Raw genomic sequence first — 14184 nt, 5'->3', positions numbered from 1 at the left:
GTCTCTAACAGTTTGAGCTTTTTGTTTTTTTTTTTTTTTGGGGGGGGGGGGAGATGTTGAAGTTTCATTTCCCAAAACAGGACATCATAAACCAATGAAAACCATATTTCTGGAATTTACATTGAAATATGCTTTCAGGTGTACAGATGCAAACAACTGGGATTCCTTATCTTTAAATGGCCTATGAGCACAATGAGATCAGCTATAAAAAATGCTTCAAGCACAACAGTAATTCCATTTTGTACAGGTATTCTTAATATATGCTAGAAAAAGTTAATGCTCCTGGAAAAAAAAAAAAAAGGTAAGAAATTAGAATAATAATTTTAGATCCATAGTTTATAACTTGACAGTCATTGGCCACATGTAGAAACAGGATGCCCCTCTTGATGTATCAGTGACAAGACGTATGTTCATATAGCAATGAGCCCTCAATACAGTATGCCTAAGTTAGCTGTTACACACAGAGCCTGGGAACAGGATGGCAAAGGAGAACAAAGACAGGACTGTCTTCAGTCCACAGAGAAATGCATCACTGATTACTATACACTGGGGTATGAAGCTCTGACACTGAACTCATTGCTTATCTTCTTAAGAATTCTTTTGACAGTATCTTTCAACTATGAAAGATACATTTTTGAAGGAAGGAAATTAGAAACCAACATCTTTTCTACTGTACTGAGAGAAGAGGCTTTAGAAACATACCAAGAATCTCTTCTCTGCATCCCTATTCCCGTCTCTCATTCAAAATTCTCTGAATTATTTGGAACCTATTTTTCATCTCACTCAAAATACAATCCAGCAGATGCCTTAACAGTGACTCTGAGATCACTATGCTTGGCATGCTGCAGAATGATTTCTCTCTCTACAAAATGAATGCAAGACCTTATCAGTCTGACAGGGTGGAGCAACACCAAATGATATTACCACCGGCACCCTCTTGCCCAGTGCTCCAGATGCTGAAGGGCACCACTGTAGCTGCATAACATTTGTTTTCAGACAGTGCCCTGAGTGTAAACTAAACCTCTACACATAGCCTTTCTAAACGCAAAAAAAAAGACCCTATCATGCATTCATACTGTTTAATACACTTTTGTTTTATTCAAGCTCTTTCAATGTTAGGCCATGTACATCACGTGTAAAATTAACAATTTGCTACAAAGGCATTCCAGATTTCCATTTCCCCAGACACTGGGAGACAGGCACACAACAGTCTCACACTGAAAATGTGAGGAGAACTAGTGGCTGAAGTCAGTGAAATCTATACTGCTCTCAGTCACATCAGAGAAAATCAGAAAGAAAGGACTCCACAGGAGTCAGTATAGTGTTACACTGATGTAAAAACACAAATGAAGACAGAATTAAGACCATTCAAACTCAAATCACACTCCAGAGATCTGCCTCTTTGAAGCATCAAGATATCCTTAGCCCAAATTATTTATTATACATTCTCAAGTGAAATTTTGATGAGGTTGGTTCAGAAGGGCTTTTTCACTCTGCTAGGGATATGTCAATCTGAATTGCCAAAATACAATTAGAACAGTCAATACGCCTCATTATTTACGAGGTTAGTAGTAACACATTAAGTCCTGAAAAGAAAGCTTAATTGAACATTTGTACATTGGAAGATGCAGAAAAAACATTAATCAATGCTTGTATCACTTCTGCAAGGTAGAGAACAGTTTTATCTCTGCTTTGCTAATCAAGGAATTCATACAGGAAGTTGCAGTGACTCAGTACAGTCAATCAAGCCAGTGAAAGACACATGGTTAGAGTCCAGGACTGCCTTCCACAATACAGAACATGCCACCCAGACCAATGAGTCCAGGGTCCAAGCCTTTTTTTGTTTGAATTACTTATAAATTTTGTTTCTTTCAGCAGATTTTGAACTCCTGATTTACATGGATAGGAAGAGGGACTATAACTGTCCATATGTATGGCTTGAATGTTTTCTTTATCCACCTCTGGCATTCAGCCCCAAAATAGTCTCAGTTGCTCTGCAAGTGGGGAAAAATGACCCTTCTCTATGTTAATAAAGAGCTGACATTCTCTCTGTATGAGTAATAGTACTTCTTTGAGCCAGCCTCATGCTAGAGGGAATCTTCATCTGTGTCAATGTCACTGCTTGGTTTGTTCAGTCTCTCAAATTCTTCTCCATCCTACAGTAACCAGAAGCAAAAGAGAACAACATGAGCAAAATTTATCTTGTTATTAATACAAAAAAGAAAAAAAGAGAAATATTAGAGTTTATTTTGAATGTATCACTTACATAAAATTTCTTACCAGTGTGTTACAATCTTGCTCTAGGATATATATGATCATAAAAATCATCCCCTGTAGCTTTAACACTTTTTAGTGACTTACTCCCTGAAACAGCTTGTAGACCATTCCTTCATTAGGAAGCCTGCGCATATAGTGCTATTTGTTTTACCACAGCTGCTCAATTTTAAGTACTAAAATAGAAAATACCTAGTATACCAAAAATATATGAATTGGTGTTATTTACTGCTTGCTAAACAACAACCTAAAAAGGTACCATGTGGAATTTCTGGAAACCATCTCTCCCAAGTTAAATGTGTTCTTAGAATTAAATGGAGACAGCACTCTGCTGGTTGCAACTTGTATTACAGCACAGATCTGCACATGCAGACTAAAAATTCTCTGAGACATTTACCCTTCCTCCACTGACTGACTGATCAGCCTGATTGAATGACATATCTAAGACCATGCCTGCCATGTTCTAGTTAACTAGACTGAAAAACACGAATGAGCCTGGAAGAAATGGTTTGTAAGGAAAAAAAAAACACAAACACAACAAAAAAAACCCAACATGTTAAAACTGTATTTAAACATCACCTTTATGTCTCCAGGTGACTTTGACTGTTAAGGTAGAAAGAATCTTAACATCAAATATATTAACTTCTTCATGATGTGGGCTCAGGTACACAGATTAACCAGTTCTACTTAAGTACAATTATTTCCCAGGCATCAATTCCAATTTTTGGATGCTCACGGCCACTAATATATTTTGGTTATAGAAGTTTCAAGAAGGGATTTGTACAAAGCTGGAGTTGCTGTCTATACTCACAGCAGGAAGGCAATGCTTACCTAGGCTTCATGAACTGAAAAAGTGGAATATGCGAAGGAACACCCAATGAATTTTAAAGATTTTAAGAAATATTGAGGAGTTTTGGTGTTTGAGTTCAGGGATGAGTCCAGTCACATGCAAGATTAATCTTCCACATGTTCCATAGCATAAATGGAGGTAAAACAAAACCGAAAGCAGAGGAGACAAGTACTGAAAATCCTTACCCCACTTGACCTCTCCCATGCAACTCCTTTGACAAGCTTGCCCCTTTCCCGCAGCGTAACATATTCCAGGCCTCTTGGTTTACTGGCATTATAGATAAATATGGAGAGAAGCACTACAGGAGCTTCCAAAAAGAACTCTAGAGAAGGCCTGAAGTCAAAGATGACGAAAGAGACTGTGGTGATGATGACAGTGGTGATCTGAGCAGTCATAACATGGAACATATTGTCTCGGAACTTCAAGATGAAGGCTACAGACAACCCCAAGAAAGCTGTGACAAATATAAGAGCCACTGAGAAGACGTTGTGCCCATAAAAGAAGCCACAATTCTCTATCTGCCTCCGGTCCTTAGCCCGCAGCCCCAGCATAAGCCCATTGAACAGCACCCCAAAGGCATAGAGTTTGCTGTTCTGCGTGAAGATGCTTTCAGCAAGCTGATCCCCATCTTTCAAGATCTTTTCGTTGTATATGTTAGCCAGGGCAGAAATGAAACACTGCACTAGAATAAGTAGATGGCCAAGGCTGAGGCGGAGAGGTTTCAATGCTCCTGCCATGGTACTGGTGATATTCCACTGGAAGCTGGGAAGGAAACTTGGGGCTGCACAGTTGCCCTTTTCCAGGCATGCTTCTTCAGGTCCAGCATAGAGAAGGCAGTGGTTAGATGGACTAAAAAACATATTGTGATGGAATCCGTGTGCAGCCAAGCTTTGCTGATGGCCTCCAGTTCCTAGAGTCAGGGCAACGATGGACAGGAACAAAATCACCAGAGATGCCCACTGTACCCAAGAGAGTTTTTGCCTAGGAGTAGACAAAAAACGCCACGAACTTTAGAAATACAGTGGTACAAATTAAATTACATGAGAACAAGCTCAATAAAACACATAGAAGACATCATTCCACAGATAAGGAGACAGAGACTGGCTTTGTAGAATTGACAGTAAAATGCTAAAACATTGCATGCTATTCTATGGCAAGCCTGGCGATCACAGAATACAAAATGCAATATTCTGTCGAGATAATTTAAGGATCATGTTAGATCTAGATACTGACTGCCTGACAACTTAAAAACAGCTGTTGTCTCCAACACAGGTCTGATAGATAAAAAGAAATCACAGACATTCAAATAATTACCCTCTTTCTTTGATGGACTTTCACTACATTTCACTTTTCCCACATGATTTTGTGGCCTTTTCTAGTATTTTACAATGGTATACCATATAAATATATAAATATATGAATGTAATTTATAAGACTGTTAGAGCTATTTATACTGTTTTATCACTCAAGCAAAGCTTGTTTATCTTGGGGAAAATCAGAAATTTGGAAGATTAAGTAAACTCTTAACATCACAAGAGACAAAAAAACTAAACAACTGAGAAAAAGCATTTCAAGTTAGACTATCAGACACTCTTTTGATATAATAGCACGTGTAGAAAAGGCATCTTTCCTCCACATTGAACACAAGCGACTTTTTGAGTAAATATCCATTTCCCTCCCAGCCTTTTCTGAATCTAAATCACACCATAAAGAGCACAAATCAGGTGAAGTGGAACACATACGACAAAGAAGCTGGCTTTTGTCACATGAATAATGAAGAAGGGACATGTAATCACTTTTTTAAACATACTATGCATTTGACTAGGAACACAGGTTGGCACAATATTACTGAAGATGAGTCTTTCACTCTTACATATCTCATCCCCTCGTTAGATTACATTTACATTCATTTAAGAACTACAACACACTGCTAATCACGAAATATGAGATTTAATGTACAAACGAAAGTACCCAAACCTTTATTCTGATAATCCAACAACTATATAACCAGTTGTTCTCTATTACAGTTGACCAAATGTGTAGAAATATGTAGGGACTCCTAATAAGCTATTATTTTGTACACCTTCAGGTGTAGAAAACTAAGCCATCTCTCCATGTTGGTATAGCCACAAGAAAACAGTATCACTGTTCACATCAGACAAAGAGAAAGCACGTAGATTAACTTCTTCATTGAGGCTAGGAAGATATAAAATTTCATTTATACTTACTTTAGCACTATCCTGAAGAGGAGAGCCGTTGTTATAATGACAAAATTTGAGAATAGCACAGCCATTGCCTAGAAAGAAAAGAAGGGGAACAAAGTTATACTCCAGATGTCGTGTGGACATTAAAAGCCCACTGACTTCAAGTGTTCACCTCTCTACAAGATGCTAGAGTGAAAAGCATCATCCTGGTACTGAACGTTCTGCCTTATCCAGGTGGTAGAATTACATACCCCTAAAACATCATTCAAGTCCTATTTCAAAACCTCAGGCAAACAACAGACCCTAAGTTTGACTGCAGTGGGGAAAGCTGTACTGAAATAAACATGTGAGGAAACCCATCCAGTGGAAAATTTACTTAACAAAAAAATAAAACAGTTTAGTTTTCTGTTAGAACAGTTCCCCAGCCAGGCTGACCAGTCAGCTGCAAAAACAGCTGTCAGTACAAAGGAGGAAGTTGCTCTAAAATGAAAGTAAGAAAAGAATAGGGGAAAGTAAGGCTGCTTCTGGCTGCAGTGCCAGCTTGCAGCATTCATGAAATCTCAGACTTGGGCAAGGCACTTGCAGAAAGCAAGCTTCTTGTATGTCAAGTGCATGTGCTGTATCATTCACAGGTAAGGAGGTGCTCAACTCGAATTTTCAAGACTACAATTCTACTAAAAAATTCACCTGTTTCAAAGTACAACTCAAGACAATCCTAAATCTCCTGTCTTATTTGGGAATAACTGCATAATAATTATGACAACAGTGCAAAGACACACAGTCACGATCCCAGGCTGCAAACTCCTTGTGACAAGGTTTGTCTTTTTGGTCTCTGCATTAGACACTCTATACTAGGATGGTGGATCAATAACAGGCTCTTCTAGGTACTGCAGTTACCATTAAAGATCAGAGTTTAACAGCACCAGTGGGGAAAAAAGGGGTTTTTTTAAGGGATGGGGTGTTTCCCAAACTGTGTTTTATTCAGGACTGCCCTGTGTAGTCAGTAAAGGTATAAAAATCTAGGCATCTGAAATCTTTCTTCCAATTCAGCCTTAGAGTGAGATCACTTTTTCAGACATTTTTACACAAAAGTGTACATAGATTCAGAAGTGCAAAACACAGATTTTATCTTGAGCTTTCTCCACTGCATTTCCACATTCCCAATTCTGTAATAGCAGAGCCTTTTTCATTTACCAAAGTACAAGCCCTTTTCTCATTATCCTAGTTCCACCCTATTCCAACATACTATCTTCTGAATAATAAATCTCATGAAACACATGACACAGGCTCAAGTAAGCCAAAGACTGACACATAAGACATCTGCCTAAGAAACATCAACTTAATTTTCCACTTTGAAAGATTTCAACTCAATAAATATTCATGTTAGGTGAATACCATGAAAGAAGAAAAATATTGAATAAACAAGAGAATCTGGAACTAGCAGAAACCAGTCTGGAAAAAAAGAGGTTCAATATAAAATGTAGAAGTGTTCCATGTATACTCTAGTTCTGCTTGACAGTCAAAGCTCCCCACTCAACATCTCTGGTAACATAACATGATCAAAATCCGCAACAGGACAGTTACAAGGAATTAATTTTGAGTTGCTTTGTTCTCTGTGGCCTCAAGGGACCTCTGTTCTAAATGAGAAAGAATAAGAAAAAAAATTTACCAAAGATCACCATGCCACTAACTTACATGTCACAAAAAGCCTCTAAAAAGTCTTATCACTAGCAAATGTTAGCCACTAAAGAGTATCATAGTTACAGCTGAAGCTTCAGGCAAAAAAATCTCACCAAAGCAACTCTATAGTTCAAGTAATTGCTCACTCAGGTATTATTTAGTCCCAAACCTAATTAGCTTTTAAAGTCACATGAAACCAAGTGCAGTCAGTTATGGCCACCTTCTTTCAAGCGTCTTGTCTTCACCTTTTCACTTTCATGGTCTTATACACTGTCAAGGCATTCCATCTCAAAGGTATTCAGTTCTCTCTTTTAATACTTCTTTACCATTATAATGTTATAATTTCAGATAACCCTCATAAAATATATCCAGTTAAAAAGTATAAGACGCTAAGAGTTCTAAAAAAAAGAGTAATCGTGGAGCACGTTCTGAGGGGAAAGAGACAAAATGTCAGGGTGTGTGTAAAATATAAAAGTTGTGCATTTTACAAAAGATGACCTTAACTGAGCCAAATCACATTGCTTAAGAAAGCAATAGTGTTTACGTAACCTGGTAAACAGTAGGCTTTGATACTGCAAACATAGCTGAATTTCCTTCCTAAAGTTAAAAAAAGAAAATATGAAAAAAACCCAACAAACACCAAAAAATCCCACACAACAAACCACAGAACCAAACACCTGTGTATGCTATCTGAAGATATTTGACTCCTGATTTTAATTAATTTTTCCAGTCAGGTCCTATTCTAGACTCTGGTCTGTCCCTGACAAATGTACACCTAAAAAGACAATATTTTAATAAGAAATTCTGAAAGAGAAGGAATAGAAATATTTATATTTATTTTTTATGTCAAACTGCGGCAGCCACAGTATTTTATAGGAAGCACTATCTGTTTCCATCTAACTTCAAACATATATTATAAAACAAAAAGTACCTTAGCACAAGAAAAAAAGAAAGCACAAAACCTGTACTATTTCCTAAGCATATGCAGATTCATCCAAAAGGCTGAATGTAGCTAGAAGCACCAATTAAATTTTGTGCTTAAACATAACAAAAAAATGCAAAAATGAAGAGTCAAACCGTTTTCCTCTTCCCCTCCTCAGTTGCTGTTACACTTAGTCCCTCTGTGAGATTACATTCACTCACTTTTCTTTGGAGTCAAAGTCATTGTGTACATACATAAAGTGGCAGAAGCTGCACAGAAAAGTGCAGCTCAAGTACCAGCAAGATGAGCAAATGCATTGGAAGAGAAATACAGAGTTAAAGAAACCAAAGGAAGGAAAACACCAAAAACCTGCCTAGTACTTAAGCAATTCAGCCTATTTCTAAATCACTTCAGATGGAGAAAACACACAGAGACTTGCCTCTGCTGAGAGCTGTACAACACCAATGAGAAGGTCTGGCTGGTCAGGCAACAGATCATTTTTTTACCTGCAAATCTTGCCCTGCCAATGTGTTACAACCATAGATAGTCTAATGGCAATGTTATCTACCACTAAGATTTCGGAAGATACTTTATTCAGTATATGTATACTTACTGGCTGGAGGTAGGACAGTACATAGAAGACGATCAAGTTATCCAAAAAGTAAAGAAAGGCAGGAATTGACCATTTCATCGAATTACAAAAATTCTTCCAGGAAAGGCATTCAAAGGGATGATCCAAGCAACCCTCTGAAAAGAAATCAATAAGAAAGACATATCTCTTATTATTAAAAACCTTGTAACTGAGTAGGTACCATACTCTGTTTTCCAGAACATAGTTGGACTGAAAAAAAGATGATACTGCAGCCCTCTGGCAACATAGAGAGCAGAACACACAACTACAGCAGCAATCCTGTGTCTATGGGCATTCACTTCCCTGCTTTAGCAGAGAAAACATCAAGGAACCTTTTGCCCCATCAGAGTATTTGTCCACTGGGAGCAAAAATTAAATGATCAACCATTCTTTGAGGGCCAAAAAGCACCCCAAAGTCCCCACACAATAGCTACATCATAACTGGGTATGATTTTCTGATTATTATCAATCAAATCTATAACTGAAACAACGACCTGTTCATATAGCACCCAAAGGGTAGCCAGTAACGTCAGAAATATAAAATAAACCAGTACTCAGTATCTGTGGCACACAGCGCATGATCTGCTTAAAAAGAGAACATAAAGAAAAAAGGAAGAAATAAAGGACAAGACACAAATAACATTTACTTTGATATTCTAGACTACTCTAGAGTTGGTGACAAATACTTTGTTAGGACAGCTTTAAGAACACACAATGTTATTTAATCCTTTCTGAACCACTGACACATAATTTCAGCAAAATTCAGACATCTGGAAGAAAAAGAAAAAAAAGGAGGGGGGGAAACACAAACAAAAATGTGTAGTCAATTCAAGCAGTAGCAAACACTGACTTAGGTATATCTATACCAAATGGTGGAGGTAAAAATTTCATCAGCTTGCCAAAGCCATGACTGCTACATGGAAAAGCGGTCAAAACTAGCACTCAATTTAACATGAGTCACCAGTGCCTGACACCCTCTTTCAATTTAAACTTCTGTTCTCTACCATTTTGAAATCCTATGAAATTAACCTTTCATCCTTTTTACAACAAGACAGAAAAACCAAGGAAAAAAAGAAAAAGGAAACATAGCCTGCAATACAAAACCAGTAGCTAGTAAAGCCTGACACCGCTTTTCCTTAACCTCAAAATTTGTTTTCACAACAAAGCCACCTTGAATTATAAAACTGATATGTTGCTTCTAACTCAAATACTACTACACACACGTAAAGCCCCTTCAGTGGAAGGCAGTGGTGCTTATAAATAGAAGTGGTCAGAACAAGAGTTGGTGCAATTTCTAAGCTTGTGTTCAATTCATGACCTCACAGAGAGGTGACTCCTATTATCCTAGCATGATACTGTGTCAAAATTCTGAAAATGTTAGACTGTGTTTTCATTTCACTTTGTAGTTCAGCCTATGTGTCCCTATTTCAGCTACCATACACACAACTCAAGAACACCTGAATTCACAGCACAAATTAGAGCTATAAATGTATGGTTTAGCTATAATTCCGCATGGAAGACACAATTCCAGTGAACTTTACTAGCAGAACCTACTCCACACTACTACATGTGCATCATCTATCATTTACCAAAAAAAAGCATCTGAAGTAAAGGAAATCTTGGAAAATCAACATATTTTAGTCATTTTAAATGTAGATACTTACCTTTTTTCTTAACCCATAATGCCAATACCACACACAGGGCCAGTTTTACTACTTCGGAACATATATTCACTGTTGTAGGAAGGTAGTCATATTTGCTCTCTGTGGAATTCAGCAAATCAGAGAGTAGACAATCAGATTCTGCCTCCTGTTTTCATCATTAGAGCAAGAAACTATTTTAACCCCTCCAGTCACAATTTTAGCCACTTTTGATAAATGCAAAAGGCTATGTCGGCACTTTCATTATAAATATTCAAATTTCTATGATATACAGCTTCCCAAACAATGTCCTTTCTGGGCTGAAACCTTCCCTCATTTGGTCCAAGTTTACAGCAGAACTTTTTGGAAGGACTCAAGAACATCACTGTTTAAAAAAAAATGTGAAAATGGGAATGTTTTCTGCAAACAGTAATATGCTGGTTTTTTTCCCTCACAAAAAATAGCTTCCAGGATGGCACAACCTTCTTCTAGGACTGTATCTTTCCCTTGTTAGCATACTTGGATAATATTTGGCAAAAGGAGAAGCAGTAATAGCTGGTTATAGCACGCCCACTATGATACCACTTTTTTCTCCTAAGCCTTTTGTGAGACAAATGTTTTAGTCCAGACACGCACCATTGACACTGCTTACACAACAATTTAGCCTTTGAAAATCGGCAATAAAACAATTCACTGCCTTATCTTTTAAAGGTGAACCTCCACGTGGGTCATACACCTCGCAAATCAACTTGTCACTTCTTTTTTTCCCCCAAGTACAGAAGTACATGTCACTATTTATATATCAGAATGTTTACGCTAAGAACTCTGCAGGTGGAGAACTAGGCTTTTGGGTATCCATTTTACCCCAAACATCAACTCTTTCTTATTTGAGGTATGTTATGTTTATTGCCCAACAGCACCATCATTGGCAGAATACTTCATCAGGAGGATTCGACTTGAGCCCAACGCAATAAACACGCCTCCAAGCAGAAACGTATAGGTGGTTGTCTTGGAGCAAAACATAAATCGACCACGGCAGTTGGTCTTCATTCTGTTGTCTTGCTGTCAGTGACCTTTGGATGACAAGATGAAAACATACTATGAATAATACTTCCAGAAACTAGTTAAACAAGGTGAAATGTGTGTATTTTACTGCTTTGTATTTTTACTGCTTGTACAAGGATCCTTACATCACAAGGCATGATCGCATTCTACAGTTTTGTTTTGTTTTAACTAAAAAGAATTAAGACAGAGAGAGGAACATTCTATGAAGATCAGCAAAGGGGCATATACAATGTATACATGGCGACTTGGGAAGTGGCACGAAGAGGCCAGTTTGTCAGAAAACCACATCTGCAAAATATCAATCAACTAAAAAATTAACATAGTTATTTTTCTTTAATATTTGTTAAAGTTTTCTTGTTGCTAATTCCAGCAAGGACAAGTTTTACAGCTGTGAAGAGAGGGCAACAGAGCAGAGATGACCTGGGGCTTACTCAGCACCGGCTTGTGCCCGGGAGGCAGAGGAGGAACACGGGTCACCGGCGGCCGAGCCTGAGATGAACCCGTGCTCTCCGTCTCCGGGGCTGCCGTTCCCCAGCCGACCCGTTAACGGGACCCCAGGCCTGAAAAGCCGGTTAGGAGAAGGCCAGCACCGGCCCTTGTGCCAGGGGAGGAAACGCGGAGGCCCCTTCGAGCCGGCTGCAGACGGGAAGTCCGTTAACGGCCACCGCGGCTCGCGCCGCTCCACCCCAGCGTGGCTGGCCGGAGCAATCGGCGAGAGCGGCTCCGGAGGAGCCGGCACGGGGCGAACACCCACCTCGCGGCGGCGACGAGAACGCGGCCGGTAAGCGCCGCCGAGCGCTCCGCTCCTCCGCGCTGCAGCAACACTCGTCTGGTTTTGCGGACGGCCGTCTGCCACGTCTCTGCCTCAGGTCGACGGGCGGCTACAGCCTGGAAGCAGGGCGGCGGCCGCGCAGGGTGGGCCGGCCTCCGAGGCGGCTGCAGCCGGTGTCCAGACGCCGGCGCCAAGCACCCCGGTGTCACGGGCTCCCGGGAGTCCGCGGCACCGCGCTCCCGCTCACCCCCGCTGCACGCCCCCAGCGCCCATCACCAGGCTCCCCGGCTCGCCGCCAGGCCTGCGGGAGCACAGTCAGCCCTTCAGCGCCCCACGCAAAGTTCCCCCCGTTTCTCCGCAGCCGTGGGCGCTGTCCAGCTCCCGGCGCACCTGGCCAGCTGCACTGGCGGGGCGGGGCGAGGCGAGGCGAGGCGCTGCCCTCCCGCCCCGCAGCGCGCACACCCGGGCCGCTCTTCCCCCGCCGCCACCTCGCTACGCGGGCGCGCGCGCACCCTCATTCTCTGTTGACAGCCAGCCACGCCCCTCCCGGCCGCTCCGGCCACGTGACCGCAGCGCCTCGGGGAACCAGGCTCCGCCCCAGCTCCCGCGTGCCCCCGCCCCTTCTCATTGGCCGCAGAGCGCGCATGAGCAAGAGGAGTCCCCCGCTTCCCGCCATGTCCCTCTCCTCCCCCCGCATCTCCGCGCCTTGCGCACGCGCACGGCAGGGAGCGGCGCGGCTGCGGCGCCGGCGGGCGTCGAGCCGCCGCTGTCCCGCCTCCTCCCCGTGCAGGCGCACCGCCGCTGTGTCGGGCGTGACGCGTGGTTGAGCGCCGGTTAAACGTCACGTGTGCGCGACATGGAGCGCAGGTCGGGGCGGGAACTGCTCCGGGAAGGGCGGGGCTTCACGTGACTGGCGGGGGGGCGGTGCTGGCGGGGCCGCCGCGGAGGTCGCTGGCGGAGGGGCGGGGGAGGGGGTGGCTGTCCTCCTCGCGGGGCCCGCCGGCAGCGCCATGCAGAACGTCATCAACACGGTGAAGGGGAAGGCCCTGGAGGTGGCCGAGTACCTCACCCCCGTGCTCAAGGTGCCGGTCGGCGCAGGAACCTGTTGGGGGGGTGGGGTGAGGGGAGGCGCGCGCTCCTTGAGGTGTTGGTGTCGTTTTGGGGGAGGGGGATGCACGCCCGCCCTCTTACCGTGAGGTGGCCGTGGAGCTGGGAGCTGCCGGGGTCGCGGGTAGCAGCCGCGGCCTCCCCTCCGAGGTGTCAGCCTCAGGGCGGCCGCTGCCCGCCCGCTGATGGGTCCTTACGGCGGCTCCCGCCTCTGCGGGCCTTTCCCAGCTGCACTGGCGGGTCGTGACGGGCGTCCGCGGCCTGGGGGTTGCTCCGTCTTCCCGGCAGCCGCGGCCTCTCTTGTTCTCCGGTCCCGAGGAGCTCTCTGTCGTTGCGGTGGCTTTACGCAACCGGCGGAGAGTCTCCGAGGGCGCGGTGCTCCCTCACGCCTCCCCCGAGCAGGTGTGCTGTCAGGGGGACGCTCTGCTGGGGCGGCCTTGAGCGGCAAAGCCTTCGGTGTTCATCCTGCACCGGGGACGCTGAGTTGGAGCTCACATCCCATTACGGGTGGGAGTATTCTCGTGGGAGGTACAGGCCTTCAAAGGCTCGGTGTTGCCGGCCCTACCGCTCGAGGAATTTTCTGTTAAAGTGGCTAAAGTTGCATCACTAGGGATGGAAATCCAAAGATGGTCATATCTTATAGGCTTAAGTATGGTTTCAGGGAGTGTGTTGTGGTTATTATTTTGGGTAAGAGTGAAACTTCTTCAGCTGGCATAGAAGAAGACTAGTCACATCTCCATTACGTGTGTAGGTATAAAGTCATGTAGCATAGCTTATTTCTGTGTTGGCATTACTACATTGGTACAAGCCTCTGTGTGGTAAAGTGACTGCAAATAGTAGCAATGGACTGTTTAGTTGTTAAGGGTGCATTGTAACAGTCTGCTTGTAAAGACAGGCAGCACATCTAAGTGTTTTTCTGCAGTTTTTAAGTTACATCACATTTTCTGCCTGCTATTTACAAATATTTTTGAATGTAAAACCCAACTTTGTGTGTGAATGCTTAACTTGCCAGCAGTTCTTTCACTATTGATTTTCACAC

The 14184-nt window shown here is 42.7% G+C and overlaps 2 protein-coding genes across 4 annotated transcripts in view; one reads left to right on the top strand and one right to left on the bottom strand.

The window, feature by feature from the left end:
• Nucleotides 1-1073: 1073 nt before the first annotated feature.
• Nucleotides 1074-13353, bottom strand: SLC35A5 (solute carrier family 35 member A5). Of its 3 annotated transcripts, none has more exons than XM_065049934.1 (7): nucleotides 13230-13353; nucleotides 11122-11274; nucleotides 10226-10324; nucleotides 8544-8677; nucleotides 5353-5420; nucleotides 3310-4105; nucleotides 1074-2156 (listed from the first exon to the last, which is right to left on the bottom strand). In XM_065049934.1, exons 2-7 carry the CDS (start codon nucleotides 11249-11251, stop codon nucleotides 2088-2090), a joined length of 1296 nt encoding a protein of 431 aa, XP_064906006.1. In that variant the 5' UTR covers nucleotides 11252-11274; nucleotides 13230-13353; the 3' UTR covers nucleotides 1074-2087. The 3 variants fall into 3 exon arrangements, with proteins under 3 accessions (XP_064906006.1, XP_005511525.2, XP_021155368.1); XM_005511468.3 differs by lacking the exon at nucleotides 13230-13353 and adding an exon at nucleotides 12021-12534; XM_021299693.2 differs by lacking the exon at nucleotides 13230-13353 and having other exon boundaries at nucleotides 11066-11252.
• Nucleotides 12960-14184, top strand: part of ATG3 (autophagy related 3) — a 21965-nt gene continuing 20740 nt past the window's right edge. The window contains exon 1 of the mRNA XM_065049938.1: nucleotides 12960-13120. Within this exon, the coding sequence (XP_064906010.1) occupies nucleotides 13049-13120 (72 nt within the window). The 5' untranslated portion in view covers nucleotides 12960-13048. The remainder of the gene's footprint in view (nucleotides 13121-14184) is intronic.

This window comes from Columba livia, chromosome 1 (genome assembly GCF_036013475.1).
Source record: "Columba livia isolate bColLiv1 breed racing homer chromosome 1, bColLiv1.pat.W.v2, whole genome shotgun sequence".
Lineage (NCBI taxonomy): Eukaryota > Metazoa > Chordata > Aves > Columbiformes > Columbidae > Columba > Columba livia.
The sequence above is the reverse complement of the archived record's forward strand: the minus strand, read 5'-3'. Positions and strand labels throughout refer to the sequence as shown.